This window comes from Peromyscus californicus, unplaced genomic scaffold (assembly GCF_007827085.1).
Source record: "Peromyscus californicus insignis strain IS unplaced genomic scaffold, ASM782708v3 Scaffold_22__1_contigs__length_63687245, whole genome shotgun sequence".
NCBI classification, from domain to species: Eukaryota; Metazoa; Chordata; class Mammalia; order Rodentia; family Cricetidae; genus Peromyscus; species Peromyscus californicus.
This window is the reverse complement of record NW_026294525.1, coordinates 10,248,931-10,269,878: the sequence shown is the minus strand read 5'-3', so window position 1 is coordinate 10,269,878 and position 20,948 is coordinate 10,248,931. Positions and strand designations below refer to the sequence as shown.

Genomic DNA, 20,948 nt, shown 5'->3' with positions numbered 1-20,948 from the left:
CTTATGATTGCAATACTAGTTTTAGAAATATCTCAGTTTACAGTCACAGAATTAATTGTGAACATTGGTATTTCCTACTCTACCAGCATGCCAAAAAGAAGACCTACAGGCATCCCACCAACCTCACAACAGCTCATAGACATGTGCAAGATCTCTCCTTGAATGGGTTGATGTAATGAGTACATCCTCATCTGAAATTGCTCTTCTAGACCACAGCCATGGACTTTCATGGTGCTCTTCAAACTGTGTCCCCAGGAAGACGGTACAAAGGACTGACACACTGAGCCCATCTCAGTCAACCGAGCGCTTCACGCCTGACTGTATTGGATACAGTGAGGTCATTTGTAAGATTTCCTTTGACAATATCCCAAACAGAAAGTGTTTGAAAGCCAGACTTTGTCTGCTTTGATTGGGGCAGACTTTCCATAACTAACGATTATATCAGCTCTTCACGTACCATTGACATCTTTGCAAATGGCGTTGGTTCCTCTCAGTCACCTTCATTCTTAGTCAATGGTTTCATCAACTATAAGTGTGAGTTGAGAACATTTAGAAAAATCCCGTTCTTAGCTCCTACCACCCAAGATGAGTATGTTTGAGAATAAAGTCAGTCTCTCTCTGTCTCTCTCTGTCTCTGTCTCTCTCCTCCCTTCCTCCCTCCCTCCCTTCCTCCCTTCCTCTATATAGTTTCCAGGTAAATAAGCTTTTTCTGCATGGTATTTGTCAGTACCTAAAAAGAAGAGATCGAGGACTTTACCAGGCTTAATTAACACATTGTCTAGCCTACCAGCAAGGTTATCCCACTTATGGAGGAATGTGGCACCAACAGCAATGATTTCCAAACTTTCCCAAGTGCCCAATATCCTGGGGATCTTTGAAAATGCAGGTTCCAGATAAGGTGACTTGTGGGGTGGGGGGGTAGGTACCAAACTGAGTCACTGCAAACAAGCTTCCCCATAATGCCAAGACTGCTGGTTCATGGACCACACTCGGAGAAGCTTCTCCGCCTCCATACTATTGATATATGGCTGTGAGATTGTTGTTTGTAAAGGACTGGCCTCTGCACTGGGGGGTGTTTAAGCCTGGTCTCCATGCTAGTTGCCAGGAACACTCCCTCCTACTTGTGACAACTAAAAATGTCTCCAGGTGCTTTCATATTTCCCTGTGGGCAGAAACGATAAATGCTACCCTGAGTGATCCTGCCATCATCCAAGTGTGAGATCCAGTCTGCAGTATGATTTGTTTGTGTCTTTGAATTATCAAAACCCCATTCTCTGAATTGATCTGTCCTCCCTACAGTATATACCACAAAGACAGGAGACTTCTGTGCATTCCTGTGTCCACAGCACCCAGAAGACTGTTGGGTGTCTAGTGGACCTCTGTTGGGTATTTAGATTTGTTAAATCCTTGACTGTGTTATGGCAGTGAGTAGCTATACTCAACACTTCCATAGTATCTTGAGGAATAGTGTATGAAGTCACTTTTGCCCCATGCCCTATCTTCATGCTGACTAAACTCCTGTTAGCAAAGGCTCCCACCACTCTGGCAGATGCTCAGTCAGCTGGCTAATGGTCTGTAAAACTTCAGTACCCCAGGGAATGCCACTCCTCCAGATGAATCCTTCAGCTGGAGAGACAATCTTTATCCACATCTTCAAAGGTGACATTTTCCTCCTGTAGTTTAGAAAGCAGAGTCTATAGCAGTTTGGGGTCGAAATCAGCACTATGGGATCAAAATGGGTCCTTCATGATGTAAGCACCCTGTTCCCTCAGGAGGAAACAATGGCTTCTTTTTCGAAGACAGGCCTTGAACAGGCAGGAATATATTAAGGAACAGTTACAGAACCCTCTGACTTGCCCAGGATTTCTCTTTCACTGAGATACCTCCTTCAGAGCTGGTTTCCCCTTCCTGGGCATGCGTGGCCAACCTTTCCTTCCTACCCCAAGGCCCCTTAGTTCTTTGCCCACGGGTCTGATTGCAAGGTTGGCGCCAGACATGGATGCACAAGTATACATTATCGTTTCCACCTCTCTGCCAACAACTCCAACCATCAGGAGGAGGGGCCTTTGTGAATGTAAAAGCCATTTCAGGTTTTTGTGTTTTCTTTCCTTCAGAATACTTGTGTAAAATGCCCTTGGGAAGTAGTAATTCCTGTAAGCTTACAAAGCCGCTAACCGTTTTTACCCCCAAATTCCAGTGTTCTTCAACCATTAGCTATTGTAGACTTGATTATTCTTTCTCCAGAGCTGTATTTAAGCCACAAAGAGCAGCTCTGAGGAACAGAAGCACAATTGTTGCACGCACACACAAAAGGCCCACACAGAATAATTGGGGATTAGACCGGAGCACTCAGCTCCACCCTCTGTGCCCCATACCTGGGGCGGCAGATGTGGATGAGCTCAATGGGGGACAAGCTTTGTGATCGGCCACCAGCTTCAATCCAAACACTGCCCCAAATGCCAAGGGTGCCACTTAGTAGGAGTCCAGCCGAGCTCAGTGGACTGAGTAAACAGATAAATTAAGCAGGGTGAGAGCCCATGGGTGCAGATAAGCACATCTACTTGCCAGCTGTTTTCACAAGAGAAGCCTGAACCTCTGAAAGATGAGATTATCTCCACCCCAGCGCTGAGACCACTGTGCATGTCCCAGATGTGCAGCAGCTGGCTCCTCAGGGGAGCACAGAGCTGCTGCAAGGTCTGGAGTGTGGACTCCGTGTAAGACTCCTGTGGGAAGACCAGCCCGGGAGCTCTGAGGACTCTGGGGACACTTTGAACGCTACCTCAGGGTTGTTGGGGGCGATGAATCTAATCCAGAGGCGCAGGAAGATGAGACCGGAGGCTCAGTGACTCGGCAGGCAGCCAGGGGAGACCCCCTAAGCTGCCCAGGTCCCACCTGCCTGTGCAGCAGCAGGATCAGCCCTTTGTAAAGACTGTCCCACTGTTATTTGTTATTGCTGCTCTTTGTTTTTCTTTTCATAGGTCCTCTGATTCTCCCATCAGTTAATGGCATATTTGAGTCCTGAACCGGGTCTTCTGATGCTTCAATTTTTAAATGTTTTATTATTATTATTATTATTATTATTATTATTATTATTATTATTTTAACATCTCAGTCTCCAATGATCTAATCAAAGGGTTTTAGGGTTTGGGCTAACTGCTGAAGCTTTAGTTTACTCTCTCTGTTGAATCCTAGCTTTCAGTTCACTTTGTATCAGGTTTAATCTTCCCGAAAGGAGTGCTTTGGAGATATAAGATCAATAGGGTCTATTGTGAGGCGCGCTCGCTCACAAAGACTCACTTTGTCAAGCTGCTGCCATGCAGGGCTAAGCTTTTTACATGGTCCTGGTGCCGGGCAATTCAGCATCTCTGCATTTTACAGTATTTGCCTCAGGAATTCAGCTCCAGAACTTTTCTGATGAAATTAACAGATACTTGATTGAGTTTCTTTGTAACTGATCTTTCAGTTTTTGTTTTTTTTTTTAAACTCACATTTGCAGGAACTAAATACATCCAGTCCATGTCACAGCTGACATGAAAACTACCAAAGTATTTTAGACCTCAAAGCCGCCCGCCCAGCTGGTGTTCACAGAGACCTGCCCTGGTCATTGATGCGCTTTGAGTCTGCCCTTTCCACCTGATGCTTAGGGCAGCCACAGTGACACCGTGTCTCTGCCTCTTCCATCCTCCAGCTCTGACTCCTCTTCCCAGCATGCACCCTAGATGCTGCCAGCTTTAGCGTCCCTTGATAGGGAGGTCACCAGGGTAGCATGTTGTGGGGAGGGTACCAAGAGAGTACCCAGGTTGGCAAGGCAACCCATGGCCCCAAAGTTGGCTGCACAGCTCTCTGATGGTTCCAAGCAAGAGGTCTGGTCCCAGGAAGAGGTAAAGGGGTGTACTGTCCTGTGATTCCCATCATGCCCTTCCTTGAACTCACCTTCCTCTCTGTTTTCACCTTGCTGCTGAACTTTCGTGTTCCATGAGTTTTCAATGGGGGTGACAGGTCTGAAGCACTCCTTGCCACTGGGGTTGGTGTTTACTAGCACAAAAGCTAAGGGGCTAGAGCAGAGGGTCTGCATCACACAGCCTCAGAAAGAAAGCTGAGGTCCCATAGCAGTTGGAACCCCCGAGTCATGACTAGTCAGCTGTGGCTTCTCTCAGTGAGGGGACAGAAAAGGACAGCCCCCCAGGTACCATCACTATAGCTAAACTTGCATGAGGTGGCTGAGGTGGCTGGGTGTGCTTCTCGGCATGTCCCCTCCTCCGAGTGAAGCTGTGTTCACCATGGACCCAGGTTCTAAGGCTTTGAGTGCAGGGGGTCACTGGAGGATCTGGGCAAATGCAGATTCCTAGGGCCGTGTTTTGGATGAGCTGAGAGCCCGCTTCTCTGACGAGCTGTTGTGTAAGACAGATGCTGTGTGGACCCCACACTGTTGGCCGTCAGCTTTGGCTACTGATTGGGGTATCTGAGAGGAGCCTTTTAAACTCCATACCTGACTCTGCTCATCCCCGTGAAATCAGAATTCTGAGGCCAAGTCCAGGGTATCAGTCGTTTCAGAACTCTCCAGACAATTCCTGCCTAGATGGTTTGTGTGGAGAGCCAGTATTGATGACACTCAGGCCTACCACACTGGGGATCTGCAGAAGTACGTTGTGAGTGTGAACTAAAATGAGTGTCTACCTTCAATTCACCAGCTCCAGAGAGTCCTGGAACCACTCCAGAGTCTTAGCAAAAGCCCTCAAAGGGTCCTTGCTACTCTCTTTGGCTCTGGATCTTCACTACACAACTGACTGCCCCAGATTCTTCTTGGCAGGGCTGGTAGAGCTGTGGGGAGTCAACACATGAATAAAGCTGGAAATCCTACCTTCCTCTCGAGCCGGGGTCTCAGTCCTGCTCTGTATGAAACCAAGAGGCAAGGTGTGATGTGGGCGGGGGCGGGGGGGAGGGGGTGGAACCAGCTGCCCAGTGACTCTCATGTGACACCAGAGAGAAGAACCAGGCTGTGAGATAAAAGGAAACTTTTAAAACAATAGACTTAGAGGCCAGTTCTGTGGGTAAAGGTGCTGGCTCCCAAGGCCAACAGCCTGAGTTCTAACCCTGGAAGCCACATAGTAGAAGGAAAGAACAGATTCCCTTGACTCGTATACACACACACACACACACACACACACACACACACACACACACACACACACACACACGATATGCTCCCCCTCCCTCACACACAAATAAATAAATGTAAAATTTTCAGGGGAAAAAGAGATATATTTGTGTTTTCTTTAACCTTTTAAAACTGGCTCTAAAAACTAATAAATGATGCCAAAATCATACAAGTGATTTTTTTAAAATATGCATTTAATAATTTTTCATGAAAATAGATGTTTTTAAAATGGATATTCCTCCCCTGCCATCCACCCCACACTGGGACTTTTGAGGCCAATGGGCAAAGCAGGGAGATGACTCTGCTGGGCTTGAAGAGCTCAGTTCAGGAGGGAGAATGAAGATCACTGAGTTAATTGGGACAAGGTTGGCTGCTGTCACAAGACCAATTTCATTCTAGGGTCTTGACCCAAGTTTAGTGGGCTGGTAGCCAGATCAGGAGGCCCCCTCTGCAGTCATTTGGGTATCTCCCCACATTATCTCCTGCCCTGAAGAGGAGGGAGGTGGGGATGACCCATGGAGAGCATCCCTCTGCTAGGCTGGACCACATACCCTCTCAGGCCTTTGACAAGAGCCCCATCATATGGTCTCTGGCCCGCATGAACAGGTTCAGCCAGAGCGTCCATTAAACAACAGTTGCCCGTGACGACGCAGGGCAGTAAAGTGCGGCTGCTGCCCTAGGAATGCTGGCTACAGCTAGGCCTGGTCCCCGAATCGGGTGACAGGGACCACAGAGGTGAAATGGTGTTCTGAAGGTGTATGCTGTCTTTCCTTCTTTCCATAGATATCGCCAACGGCACCAGTTCAGGGGGGTACCGCCCACCTCCCAGAACCAAAGAAGTCATCATCAATGGCCAGACTGTGAAACTAAAGTACTGTTTTACCTGCAAGATTTTCCGCCCCCCTCGAGCCTCCCACTGCAGCCTGTGTGATAACTGCGTAGGTGAGTAGGACTCAGATTCTGCGCGAGTAGCAGTTCCTCGCTAGGGTGCTGAATGGAGACGACCCGTCTTTAGTGCTTCTACTGAAGGCTTCACGGTGGCGACTGTGCCAATGCGTTCGTCTGTCTCCACTGAACACACTCACCAAGCCTGCCCTCACCACACTCTCTCCCACAGTAGGTTTTATTTTATCTTGCCAAGCCCTGGACCTTCTTTCCCAACACATGGACCTTTGTTCCTCCTAGATGCCAGATGAGCAGATACTTGAAATAAAGCCGTTGCAGCCCCGGGTCCCTCTATTGCCTGACAGCTGGCCATACACATAAAGCATATGCTTTTGGCACCTCCCTCCCCCAATGCTCGGAAACTTCTTTTGGGGATGAGGGAGGCCTTGGATCTGAAGGAGGGAAGGAGATAGAAACAGTCAATTTCCACATTGGGCTAGAGCTCAGAGCGGGGGTGGGGGGGGGTGGTAAGAGGGAAGGTGCCAGCTCAGAGATCCCTGGATGTGATTAGCCCTGCTACTGACCCAACACTGGCTTCTACAACTGACCTGGGTCCCAGACCCTAGGGTTTGTGGCTAGGCTTCCCGTCCCTTTAGACTTAAAGCTGGTCACCATAGCTATAGGCCATCTTCCATCCTAGGCACAGCTCCTAAGAGAAGAGGGTCTCGATAAAGACAGGGTAAAGCTGGGTCTCACTGTGGAAGACTGCAGTTCCCCGTTCCTGTAGCCGGCCTCCACAGAGGTGAGGGTCGAAGCCTTGCCCCCTCACACCTGGAAGGAGACGGGCACCCTCAGGACAATGTCTCCCTTAGTAACACACTATTGATTTCCAACATTCTCCTTCAGTCTCAGAATTTGTAGTCTTAATTCTTCCTAAGAAAAATTAAATTTTATAATGTAACTCCTGCTGCACCAAGAAATCTTATTAATCTTAAAGTCACTTTATCCTGACTTTAATAATCTGTGGTTTGATACTGTTTGTATTTGTCTTGGTTCTTATTAACTTAAATTCCTGTTGGTTTGTGATGCCCTGTGGAGAAGCTTAGACTTCTCTTCTACCCTTCCCATGTAGTAAGGAGCCTGGACTTAGGAGCCGGGGGTACGGCACAGGGTGACCAGTCTCCAAATGCTCCCTGCGTGACTTAGGCAAGCTACTTAAAATGTGCCTCCGTTTTCTTGTGTCTGTAGTGTGCTGCTTGAAAGATGACCTACACAGGAAACACACAGAGCAGTCAGAAAGTGCCAGGCTATGGGAAGTGTTAGCTACTGCTGTAACTGCGGTTATTGTTACTTCTGCTGTTATTGTTACTGCTGCTGTTATTGTTACTGCTGCTGTTACTGCTGCTGTTGCTGCTGCTGTTGGTGTTGCTGCTGCTGCTGTTACTACCTTGTTGTTTTTGAGCTGGCTTTCTCTAGGCAAGTCCTTGATACAATGTCACCCTCTGCAATTGCGACAAAAGAACTGTACCCTGTTCTCCGTGCAGGGCACATGGGGTCTCTATAAGGCCGTGTGACTGAGTTGGTGTGGCTGGGTACCCTTTTTGACAATGCCTACCTTGAGGACATTTGGGGCCAGACAGCATGGCGGCTTCAGTGTCATCCAGGGGACATCTTGTAGGGCTGATGAGCAGCCTTGGAGGCCTGGTCTTGGGTTGACCCTGGGGTCTGTTACAGGATGGAATAGCCTGTCACGTCAGCACTCCTGTTGTTTTTCATAGTCTCCTGTGTGTGGGGGGTGGGGGGGTGGGGGGGCATATCCTAAGCTGTATTTTGACAAATAAGAAGTTGTTATCTACCATCCTAAAGCATCTACATCCTTATCATTTGCAAAAAGCGTTGGGCTCCTCCTTCCTCATCTTCACCAGTTTGTCTCAATCCTGTCTTCTGTCTCTGGGTTAGATCTGCAATCACATTTAAAAAGAAAGCCTTTCCCATCTCATAGTGAGTTCTGATTTGAAAATTCCATTGGAGTCTTGTCACTTCCTTCAAATCATGTAGTCACTCCCAGTCTGGTCCCATACTGCCCCTCAGTGTATGTATCTCTTTAAAACGCCTCATAAATTGGGTGTGAATCCCCTTGCCAAAATTTTGATGGAGTTTCACAGTTGATGGCCTGTTTTCGCCATAGTAAAACTGTTTGAGATAGTGTCCCCGCTCGTGGACTCTACCAATTGTGAAAACTAGAGCCATCAACCCGCAATGTATAGGAGGCACATGGGGCCCTTTCTGAGGACTCGGTCACCACAGCAGCCCAGCAGCCCACATGCAAGCTTGGCGATCTTCCATGACAGAGACACCCAAGGGAAAGGGGAAAGAAAGGAAGCGGCAAGGACTGGGATGGGGTCAGGAAGAGGAAGCCCAGCCTGCGGGTACAGCGTTGATGGGACCAAGTCCCTCTCTATGGAGGGTGGGTGAGGTGAGGAATGTGCAGATGATTTAAAATGAAGCTGTTGATTGCACGCACGCACACACACACACACACACACACACACACACACACACACACAAACACACACACACACGCGCGCGCACACACACACACACACACACACACAGAGTATTATCCAAGCCTACATAGCTTGGGTTTTTCCACTCAGTTGTGCAACACCAGCCTTTGGCATGACCGATGAGCAGGCCACAGACCAGACCTCTGATTCGGGAAATAGAGGGGAAGGCAGAAGTATCCCACAGAGGACTGTAATTGCAAGGTTGCTGCTAGTGTATTTTTAGATAGAAGATTTTTACCGAAACAGTTCTGCTTTTTACAGCAAATAAAAAAGACAGCGTGTGTTGGAAGCCCAGGTTAGAATGGAGTCTCCCCTCCCCTTGTTAGGAATGGCTCTGGGTCATTACTTCCCAGACACAGTGGATAATTGCCATCCTGCATTAGCAGAGGAAAGGGTGAAAATGCAGATTTCCGGGTTAGTGGGAAATTCTTTTTCTTTGTTAAATACATTTTAAAGGAGAGCCAAATCGTAAGAGCTTTGCAGTCTTAGTGGAGGGCTGGGGGAAGTGCTTCCTTGAAGGCTGAACACTGATGTGACCTTAGAAACAGTAGACAGAACCTAATGGCGGGGACCTGGCCTTCAACACAGAGACCCAGGGCTATGCCCTGCTCTTGTTACTGAAAAACCGTGGAAGCTGAGAAAGTTTTCTCAGCACCATAAAACAAGGTGAGCCTAATCTAGCTTATACATTTCGTCTAAGGATTAAGTGGGGTCGTTTGTGCCCACTAGAGCACCCTGCTCAAACATGGCATACACAAAGGGGTCGCCACCAACGTTCCCACCCCAAGTTAGTAGTGCTGCTCCCAGGTATCTTATTTAAACAAGATTCGGTGCCTGAGGAGACGGCTCAGTCAGTGATGTGACTCACAAGCATGAGGACCCGAGTTCAGATCCCCAGCATCCGTGTACAAAGCCTAACCCCCATCTGTAACCCCGGTACTGGGGAGGCAGAGACAAACAGATCCTGGAGCTCATTGGCCAGCCGATCTAACTAAATTGGTGAGTCCCAGGTTCAGGGAGCGAACTCTCTCAAAAAAATGAGATAGTGAGTAGTTGAATCAGATAACTGATGTTGACCTATGGCCTCTACAGCTATGAACACACCAATGCATATATCCATACAAAGACGTATATACACCACACTCACATACACACACACACACACACACACACACACACACACACACACACGGTTCGTTCTGGCAGGCATAGGCAGTGCCTCTTTTGGCATTTATTTGTGTTGGGGAGAGCTTGGAGTGCATGTATGCCATGCATACGTGTGGACATCATAGGACACCCTGCAGGGGTCTGTTCCCCATCCATTTGTGTCACAGGGCTTGACAGATCATCAGGCTTTGCATCCAACACCTTTACCCACTGAACCATCTACCAACCCCACAAAATTCTTTTTTTTTTTTTCTGAGACAGGGTTTCTCTGTGTAGTTTTGGTGCCTGTCCTGGACCCCATTCTGTAGCCCAGGCTGGCCTCGAACTCACAGAGATCCGCCTGCCTCTGCCTCCCGAGTGCTGGGATTAAAGGCGTGCGCCACCGCCGCCCAGCACAAAATCTTTTTAAACAACTAGTATCCAGGGTCTGTATCCATCCCTGCTCTCTTTAGGAGCTCACATCTCTCAGATCATTGGGGTGAGGATGGTGGGAGGGGCTAAGAAACAAAGCAAAGGCTCATTAGGTCCTCTCAAATTGACTGTGCACAGCCTCCATCCCCAAGTTCCTGCTCTCTACCTTGCCCTGACTGGCAACCCAAGTCTATTCTTTCCTGGGCCATCAGTGCTGGAGGAGCCAGCAGCTTTCACCACAGTTACTGCTGGGTTGTTCTAGAACCGGATATTTATTTTTATATTATTTTATGTGTGTGGATGTTGGGACTGTATGTATGCCTGTGTCCCACTTGTGTGCCTGATACCAACAAAGGCCAGAAGAGAGCTTTGGATCCCCCAGAAATGGAGTTACAGATAGTTTTGAGCCACCGTGTGGGTACTGGGAATCGATCCCTGTCCTCTGGAAGAACAACCAGTATTCTTAGCTGCTAAGCCATCTCTCTGGCACCAGAACTCAGTATTTTTAACACATCAATGTGTAATAAGGAATGCTCCCTTGAAATTAATCACATGCCATGGACAAATTAATAAAGATGTTTTCTAACCATGAAGATGGTTTGTAAGGGAATCTAACTGCCTAGATGGAGGGATCTTAGCTACAAGCTAAGAATGGCCCTCTGGAGCTGCCTGGGTCCTGGACCCACTGTTCTCTGGGTTAAGAGACCTTCTCTGTACCCACAGTGTCACAACTACAGTGGGGGCCCAGAGGACAAAAGAGGTAAAGCACAAAGCCCTCCGGCATGCCAGGCCCTGGGAACACCAGGCAGTGCAAGATCCTCCTTCAGGCAAGGCAAGCCCATTGTTTCTGTTCCTTTGTCATTTCTGGTTAGGCTGACAACTCTTCCCAGAAGCCCTCTGTGGGGACTCCATCTCCTGTTGGTGCTGTTTGGGGTAGGGCTTTCCCACCCTCGTTAAAGTCCTTTTGAAGCGCACCTCACCCCCCTTTCTGTTTATGCTCCTCTCCTGGGCCCTTGGCCACACTTGACCGTGTCCTCCTTCTGTCCCACATCGTCCCCCTCTCGTTGTCTAGTCCCTTCCTTGGTGACATCAGCTCAGACTGTGGATCTCCTTGTGTGGGGTGGACACTCTTGCAGTGTGCTGACCACCACCACCATTAGATCCCGGGTGTTGCTTCACTGTAGTCTGTAACATGCATCTTAAAAGGTCTTATAGTAAAACAATAAAAAATAAATAAATAAATAATTAAAAACCCAGAGCCAGATATTGGGTGAAAGCTGAAAGATAAGTGAAGCAGAACAGCCAGCCGCTAACTTACCTCTACGAAATCCTCAGCCTCAAGAGAGCGAGTTCCTGTTTCCTCACACCTTATATACCTTTCTGTGTCCTGCCATGTTATTTCCTGTGATTAAAGGTGTGTGTCACCACTGCCTGGTTCTGTTTCTCTCATGTAGTCCAGTGTGGCCTTGAACTCACAGAGATCCAGATGGATCTCTGCCTCCCGAGTGACAGGATTAAGGGTGTGTGCCACCACTGCCTGACCTCTATGTCTAATCTAGTGGCTGGCTCTGTCCTCTGATCCCCAGGTAAGTTTTACCGGGGCGCACAATATATCACCACAGTAGTTCCCAAGGTTTGGCAAGGCAGAGACTTGGCTTGGCAGCTGCCTTTCAATACAGGCTAGTGTTCTGCAATACTTCTTAGATATTTGGGTCTGGGAAGGAAGCTAATAATTCTGACGGAAATCGTATCGTGCAAGGGAAATGGAGGGAGATGACATTTCTTTCCTCCTTGGAACCCAAGCACGTAGAGCTTTACCTTGTGCCTCTGTGTTTCCAGAAATGTTTTTGCATTTCACTGACATTTCCTGGACATGTGTATGTCAGGCACTGTGGTACCCTAGATGCCTCAGAGTAAAATCAGTCCCCAGAGGCAATATCTAAGAGCAGGGCACCCAGAGCTCAAGGCAGAATGCATTTTGTCTCTCATACTCCACAGATCAAAGAGTATCCCTGAAAATTGTCACCAACATGCATAAACCAAATAACACTGTATAAAATATAGGAAGTAGCTGGGTGGTGGTGGCACATGCCTTTAATCCCAGCACAGAGCCAGGCGGTTATCTGTGAGTTCGAGGCCAGCCTGGTCTACAGAGTGAGAGGTCCAGGACAGACACCAAAACTACACAGAGAAACCCTGTCTAGAAAAAAAAATAGGAAGTAAACATTATTTGAAATTTTAAGTATATTTTAGTATAAACATGACAGTAGTGGAAAAATAACAGACCCCTTTTATTTTTGTCATTTGGGTCAACAACAAAATATAAGAAAACCAAGGCTATTAATAAAAGGTGGTAGATATGTTGAATTTATTTCTATGGAATGTCCTTGCCATCCTCAACTGCTCGTAAAGCATGAACAGAAATTAATCACATTAGGCTTCAAAAACAAAATCTCTAAATTTTTAAAAGCAGATAATGTACCAGCCACATCATCTGATGACCCATCCAAAAACAAAAACAAAAAAGTCAACTCCAAAGATGAATGTACGTTTGTACATAAGACATGAAGCCAAACATAAAAGTTTTGAAGAAAGCTTTTTGTCCACTCTTGAGTGACAGTCTTCAGTGATACATTGTAACATATGTAGAAACAATAGGAAAGGCACAAAGGGAAGCCGTGCCATTCAGACTTGTAATTTTTACTAATACAATATTAATTCCTCAAGAATTTCAAGCATGTATACAATATATTTTGATCTTATTCACTCCCTCTTCTCCAAGGCGCCTCCCAACTTCACGCCTTCTTTTTTCATAGCCCACTGATTCTAATTAGTATTACCCCTATACACGTGGGTGTGGGCTCATCCACTATAGCATTTTCAGACTGCAAGGGGCCACAGCCCTGAGGAAGACTCCTTCCCCTAGCAACTGTCATTATCTACTCATCGGGGTGGGAGCTCAGGTGCCCCTCCTGCATCATGCATGAAGGTTGACTGACTTGATCCTGTGTGGGCAACCACAGCTGCTGTGGATTCAGGACTTCAACAGTCCTGTCGTGTCCCAAAGACACTGTTTCACAGGAGTCTTCCCACCCCTGGCTCTTACGATCTCTCCACTCCCTCTTCCTGAACCTCACCATTCATGTCCATTGAACCTTGGGGATAGCGGTTGTGATAGAGCGGTCTTATGTCTGAGCACACCACAGTCTCTTGTTCTCTGCACTCTGGCCAATTGTGACTCTCTGCATTAACCTACTTCTACCACACAAAGATGGTCCTCTAGCGTGTTTGAAAGCTGTGCTAGTCCATGGGGAGAGAGAGGTGAATTAGAGGCAGTTTGATACTGTGTCCATTTAGCAAAATAATTGAGTTCATATGCATGCAAACACACACACACACACACACACACACACACACACACACACACACACACACACTTTTTAAAAAAGGCATATACCTTGCCAGCCTTGAAATTTCTTCTAAGGTATTTGTGGATCCAGCTGTGCTCTGTTGGGTTGCAGCCGTCCAATATTTCATAAACCCCACACGCTGTTGTTAGACTCTGGCAATGTTGAGCTATGAAATGGTGGGCACTTGGATAATGAGCAATTGCGTGCATGCTTTCATTTTGAAAGCTTAATACATACCTATATGTTTAAATAAAGAAAAGCCATGGAAACAGTTGGGCTTGTTGGACTAGGCTAAGTTTATTTTCTAAAGGGTTGGAAGTATCTGAAATAAAGTACTAAGTGAACCGGAAAGAGTCTATTTTGAGGAGAGGACGAATGTTTATTTTAAAATCCCATTCCAGACCTGTGGGGATGTAATTATTGTCCTTTCCGGATGAAGATGTGCAGTGACTCTGTAGAAACAGTTTGTAGTGAAGTGAAGCCTCTGCTCTTGGACTGCCAGCCTGTGTTTATGTGCGGCCGTTTCCTTCAGAGGTAGTTCTCTCTGTGCTCTTTGTCCATCCCAGGCATGGAATGGAATTTAAGACACTTAGCCCTGCTGTCAACTTCACGATCATCCTGCGGGATGAGCTAGCAAGTTGCGTGCATTTATGACCTTGCACGGGGCGGGCTGGGCTGCAGTAGACACTGGCTTCTCCTGGAGTCTTTCAGACCTCTGAAAGGCTGGTGAGCAAGTGTGACCCCTTTCCTTCTGTCTCTGCCTGCAGCCCCGTGCTCACATTCATCCTCACTGACTAATTGCCAAAGGGACCCACAAGAGCCCCTGATGCTAGGCTTGGGTCTTGCTGGGATATCCGCTTTCAGAGTCCTGCTCTGAGTCTGATCTACACTCTTTGCTGAGGGGAGCAGGGACAGACTACCTTCCAAACACACACTGTGGCATGAACACACCCTCCACCACAAATAGATAATAAAATGTAAACAAAAAATTGTTTTAAAAATATCCCTTAGGTTCACTCTCGCCCCCCCCCCTTCTTCTTTTCCCTTTCAACCCAAACACAGATGCACAGCACACAACTTCTTGATGTTGAGTGCTGGTCCCAGTACCTCTCCCCAGTGTCCTTGGGGTGGGCAGAACCTGGTGTCAGTGACTTGAATTAAGTCTTCATTACAAGAGGGGGACACAAAGATCAGTGCGGAGTGTACAGCTGCCCTCTGTCCTCTTTCAGGATAAACGGAGCCATCCTAACCAGGGTAATGTCTGAGCTGTTGAGACATCCTCTATTCCTGGTTGATTTTTGTCTCCTTCCCTTTAGACCACTCAGAAATACTGGAATGAGCTGGGTGTGGTGGCGCACGCCTTTAATCCCAGCCCTTGAGAGGCAGAGGCAGGTGGATCTCTGTGAGCTCAAGGCCAGCCTGGTCTACAGAGTGAGATCCAGGACAGTCAAGGCTAAATAGAGAGACCCTGTCTCAACAGAAAGATGGGAGAGGGGGAGAGAGGGAGGCTGTGAAAAATGGGGACCCACACCTTAGGAACTAAAACCTTCCCACAGGTAGACATTCATAGTATGGTCATGGTTGGATTCATTATTGTCTCCAAGCCCCACACACTCTTGTAATCCGAGCCAGCCTGCTACAAATTGGCAGAGTTGCTGTAGTATTAGACTGTATCTTTGCCTCTTAGGAGTTAAACTCACAATAGTATATAGCAGAGTGGTGTGCCATTTGTCATATGACAAAAGTAACCAGTTTTCTAAGGACTTATGTTGAAAAACGACTTCTTCCTACCCTCCCTGATTTATGGCTTTATTTTTCACCAAGGAATTGAAACACGATGTCTTTTCCCCCCATCTCTGGTCATGCCAGCACTTTGCAACAGGATGAAAAGCCACTAGTAGACATGCCCCTGCATCAGGGCTCACTGTGCTGAGAGGGGCAGTGAGTACCAGGGCTGAGGACCCCTTTGGGCTAGGAGCACAGTCAGGGAGCACTCCATTCACTCACCCAGGTATGAGCCATAGACTGACTGCTGGTTGTGTACCCAGCCCCGTTGCTAGGTGGATACTGGGAGACAGTGGTGAATGGGGGCCTTACCCAATGATTAGCAGACACGGGACGTAAATGATGCATAGGAGCACTCATCATCTGAGAGCATGTGAGGAAGACATTCAGTGCACCGGAAGGAGCCTGCCATCTGAGCTGTAAAGGGCAAGTTCCGGTTACCGAGACAAAGGGAGGCACGTGATTCAAAGGGCTTTCCTGGGAAGCTGGGGTGGGCTATGAAGAGCTGGGACGGGAACAAACAGGCAGAGGGAGGGACCAGAGACTCAAGGCACCACAGGCTGAAACCGGGCAGAGAGGTTCCATTTGATCACGAGGACAAAGGTCAAGGAGGGACCTTGCATGTGTGTTTCAGAGTGTGCTCTCTGGATACACTTTAAAGTGGACTACAGGCTATAGCCAGGAGAGGGGACACTGGCCACAGAGCACGGACGGGTAACTGTCCAAGACCAAAGTGGTGGCTGAGGAATGGGAAGACCTGGGTGGAACCCAGAAATTTGTCAGAGGAGAGACGACCAGGGCACCATGTTCCTGAGGCACAAAGGCGATTGTCCCCTCTGGCTCCCAGGTTTTAACATTCCCCACATGTTAGAACTTCATGCTTAAAGCGGGCAGGCAGGCATGGGGAGGGAGTGAGAGGTGATGATATATGTGACGTCAGTCAGAAACCTAGAGAGCAGAGACCTTGGGAAAACCCAGAGCAATAGTGCCAGGAAGAGGAACCATTGTGGGTAGTCAAGGTATGGCTCTTTCCATGTGAGATGGAGGATCCCCCAGAGCTGGTGAGGAGGCCACTGTGTCTGAGGGGATACCCAGAGCATTCAGCAGTTACCCTTAACCAGGTGTCTCCCCGTCACCAACATAGTAGCCTTGTCTTTTGCTCCATTATGTACAGTCTGCAAGGTGTCACAGCGTCATAAAGAGCATTAACAGGCTTTCGGTGAAGGAGGCAGGCTTCTTAATTGTCTTAAATAAAAAGTGTTACAGATGTGACAGCAGAAGACCTCACTTTCATCTCTCTCCTAGCAGTGTCTTCCCCTTTTCTGGGGCCACAGAAGGGAACAGCGGCAGACATGTATGAAGCTCAGGGACAGAGCTTAGGGAGGAGGCAAGTCCTTCACAAACACCCCAAACACCCAGGGGTAGCATCAGAGTAGAGAGGCTGGACTCTGAGCTTGTGCTGCAGCTAGTATGACTAGAAAGAAGAGCCTTGGATGCCATGGCACCATCATGGGACCCCAGAGAGAACCTAGGTGAGTCCGAGGTCTCTTCTCCATGGGAATCAAGAGCACACTAGCATGCTTTGGAAGTGTTTTCCATGTCCATGAGGATGGATCCTTGTGGTGTTTCACAGAGATGACTGCAAACACTCCCACAGATCCCTTACATGACATCATTGTCATTCCAGCAATAATCTTACCCACCTTTGCCCCATAGAGAGATAGGCTGAATGGACCTTACCTAGGAACAGAGTCAGGAATCCGGGCCTTGAGTGGGAACAAACTGCCCCCTATGAGGTTTTAATGAGCCTTGTCCCTGAAGGTCTTGTTTTAGGCGTGTGTCTCTGGGCAGCTCCTGGAGTCAGGGATGTAGAAAGGAGCTGAACAGCAAATGAGAAGAGGCGGGGCTGAGCTTGCCCACACCAGAAGGTAGAGATACTCCCTAGGGTCTAATCTTAGATCTAAGAGCTCAACTTTTGTTGGGGTACCAAGAGCAGAGCTGTCCCTTTAGAGCTGTCTATCCCAGGAATGAAGAGTCAGGATGTCAGTTTGTTCATTTCCAGCAAGAGACTATGACAAAAAGTGACCCCCATGCAGAGCCAGAGCTCTCTGTCCATAATCTAGCTATTTGGGCAGCCATAACCAGAGCACCAGTATAAGCGTCCAGTGGGAAAGCCAACCATCCATGGAACCAGAATTGCTGGCTGTTCTGCCCATAGGACTTTCTAGATGTGTCCGTCATACTTTCTCATGTAAGAAATGGACCCATGTGTACAAGCACTTTTAAAACATGCTCTCTTTTGAAATTTTGGTTTATGTATATGTGTGTGCCTGCTTCTCTGTATATGCACCACATGCATGCAGATGCCCCTGGAGGCCAGAAGAGGGCGTTAGATCCCTTGAAGCTGGAACTACAGGTAGATGTGAGTTACCCAATGTGGGTGCTGGGAACTGAACCCTAGTCCTCTTGCAAGAGCAGTATCTCTTGCAGATGCTCCAAAAATCACTTCCTTAAAGGACCCTAATGATTTAACATGATACATTTACATTAAATTTTATCTTATATGGTGTCTTCCATAGTCAGTTTGTTTGTTCGTTTGTTTGTTTGTTTGTTGAAGTTATTTTAGACAAAAGAACACGACTGCCCATCTATTAGAAAAAAAAATTTTTGGAAGTATGTGTCGCACCAACAGGAATGTCTAAACCACAGAATTTCTGGAGCTTTGGTCCATCCTTTCTGGGGTTAATGTCCGTGCATAGTCCAGAGAGGCTGCTTGTCCTGCACGGCTTGTGACTGCAGCTGGGTCTAAGCCAACAGAGGGGTGACCTCTGGCCAAGTGTTTGCCTGCTTTCTCTGGAATTGTCCAAATGCAGTCAGCTTTAAAAATACTTCCCTTCAACACCCAGAAAAAGCCACAGCAATTACTCCACTGAGGTCTGTTTCTGTTGGGCAGACTCCTCTCTCTCCCTCCCTCTCCCTCTCGCCCTCCCTTTTCTCCCTGCCTCCCTCCCCTCGCCTCCTCTCTCCTGCTGCTGCTTTCTTAGACTTGCTCTGTCCTTTTTTTATTTATTTATGTAGGGTCTGTGGCTGTGTGTCTCTTGGGAATGTGTGCCCAGTTCTAGGCTCAAATCTCTCTTCCAAGCTCCAGACTTGGTAGATGTAACTGATACCAGACACTTCTGCTTGGGGAGACACAGACACCCCACATCTGTCTTCCCTGGTGACCCCACTGAGTGTCAATGTTTCTCATGCCTAAGAGAGTCCCAGTGGGCACCTCCCTGACCCCTCCCTATTCTGGGCTTTCACTCACCAGGTAGACCCCAACTGCATCTCTCTCTCTCTCTCTCTCTCTCTCTCTCTCTCTCTCTCTCTCTCTCTCTCTCTCTCTCTCTATCTCTCTCTGTCTCTGTCTCTCTGTCTCTGTCTCTCTCTGTCTCTGTCTCTGTCTCTGTCTCTGTCTCTCTCTCTCTCTCTCTCTCTCTCTCTCTCTCTCTCTCTCACACACACACACACACACACACACACACACACACACACACACACACACACACACACTGTCCCATCACAGCAACCACAGGTTACCAATAGCTCTTACCCATACAGAGGTCTTCTAGAGAACCCCAAACCCCAATTCCTGCTCCCCACACATCCAGCCTCTGCCCGACACTAGGGTAGCTGTCCTCAACAGAATCTGACCACTAGTGAAGAGGAACCAGAACCCTCCACCTGTGTGAAGGCCCATGAGCCCTGTGACCATCCCACAAGCCCTCTGCCCCAGGTGGGTGTGCACCATGGTTCTCAATGCCTTCGGGCTCCAGCTCTCAGCTTCACCTTTTGGTATGCATGCCTCAGGGAAGCCTCCCATCCCCGGACTCCTCTAGCCTCTTTGCATACTCTTTCTTAGTGTTAAAGACCTGTGCTGTCCTGGCAGATGCATGCATGGGCTTGTTTGGCGATGTCTCTGCCCTATCTGCATATAAGCTCCAAGAGGGCATCTGTTTCTCTCCTGGGTGGGGCTTCCCCAGCAGTAACACTCATGGCCAACACTAGATGGAGGGGAACGAACTCAAGATTCCTCTTAGGAATCTATTGCCACCTCTGTGCTCATCTTCTCTTTGGAGAACGAGGAATCATTTTTAAACTCTATTGCTCTTTTGGCTCTATGGTGAGGTCGGGGCTCTCAATGGAAAAAAAGACAAGGTTTCCTTCACCTGGTCTAAATTAAATGAAACCTGCGGCTCCACCCTCAAGTCTCCGAGAAGGGCATTGAGTCGTGGGACTAGGAAGATGGCTCACTGGGCAAGGTACTTGCCACATAGGCATGGAGACTTGGGGTTTTGAGTTCAGCCGCACTGGGAAACATGTTATTTAAAAAAAAAAGAGGTTCATGTGGTGGCACATACCTGTAATCTCCCAGTGCTTAGGAAAGGAGAACCCTGGGGCTCACTGGCCTGCCAACTTTGTGTGGCAAATTTGCCAGAGAGAAACTCTGTCTTGGGAAATAAGATGGGTGGGTAGCAAACTGAAGAAGACCCAAAGTTGACTTCTGGCCTCCAAACACTCGAACATACACACACAAACACAAACACACACACACACACACACACACACACACACACACACACACACACACGCACACACGCACACACATGCATGCATGTGCACAAACATGCTCACACGCACTCACATACACATGCACACACACTATGCAGATCCTCGAGGTATATATGTTTTTAAATGTTAAACCTGACCAGTATTCCTGCTATCTTGCAGGATGGAAATGACATCATAAAAACTACTCACAGACTTGGGCCTGCCATCGAACAACCTAGCATACGTGTATTTACTCAGCAAATAGTTTAGGGCACTTTCCAGTGCCCTAAAGCGATAGCTTTCATCCCTATGTTTTCCTGTGACTCACAGGAAGAAATGCGTTTCTCAGTGGCAGCCCAGTGAGCCCCAGTTCCGAGGTGAAGTCTTGAGAAGTAGTAGTTAGCACGTGGGATGCCTGGTGTGGCCTCTTGTGTTCTTTTTTGGTGCTGGTCATGACCTACTAACTTACTAAGCTCTTCCACTAGTTGACTCTGACCTTTGGTTAAAAGAACCTAGGGTTAAAGGCCAAACAAAGCCACTTCCCTTCTAAGTAAGCGGCGGAGTTATGTCAGGAGAGCCACAGTACTGACCCGCTCACAGCTGAACTTCGACAGCTGTGCCTCTGAGACCCTGAGGATGGCGTATTAGCATGCCATGTAGGAAAGCAGCCACTCTGCAAAAGGCACCTGCTGGCCTGTCTTCTTGCAGTAATACAATTAAATTAGTTGTTAAAATAAGTCGCTTTGATTTCTATGATCTACACTCCTGCTGTCCAGGAGCAGGGCTTCAGGAGATGGTGGCCACTTTGCAAGGGGCAGGTTGTTACAGGCCAGTAGTTTTCCAAAGCACTGGGAAATGAGAAAACGGTTAAGAGCCACAGCACTAGAGGTGAAAACAGAGTGGAGGAGAGGCAGGATGGCTTGGCGCGCTGCTGATCCTTCCTATCTGGTTTTCCTGACCTCTTCTAACATC

At 47.9% G+C, this 20,948-nt stretch overlaps 1 protein-coding gene across 6 annotated transcripts in view; it reads left to right on the top strand.

Moving 5' to 3' along the window:
* LOC128118345 (palmitoyltransferase ZDHHC14) overlaps positions 1-20,948 on the top strand; it is a 453,489-nt gene that overhangs the window by 199,889 nt on the left and 232,652 nt on the right. For all 6 annotated transcript variants that reach the window (XM_052750896.1, XM_052750895.1, XM_052750893.1 and 3 more), the window contains one exon: positions 5,942-6,100. In XM_052750896.1, coding sequence (XP_052606856.1) covers positions 5,942-6,100 — 159 coding nt within the window. The remainder of the gene's footprint in view (positions 1-5,941; positions 6,101-20,948) is intronic.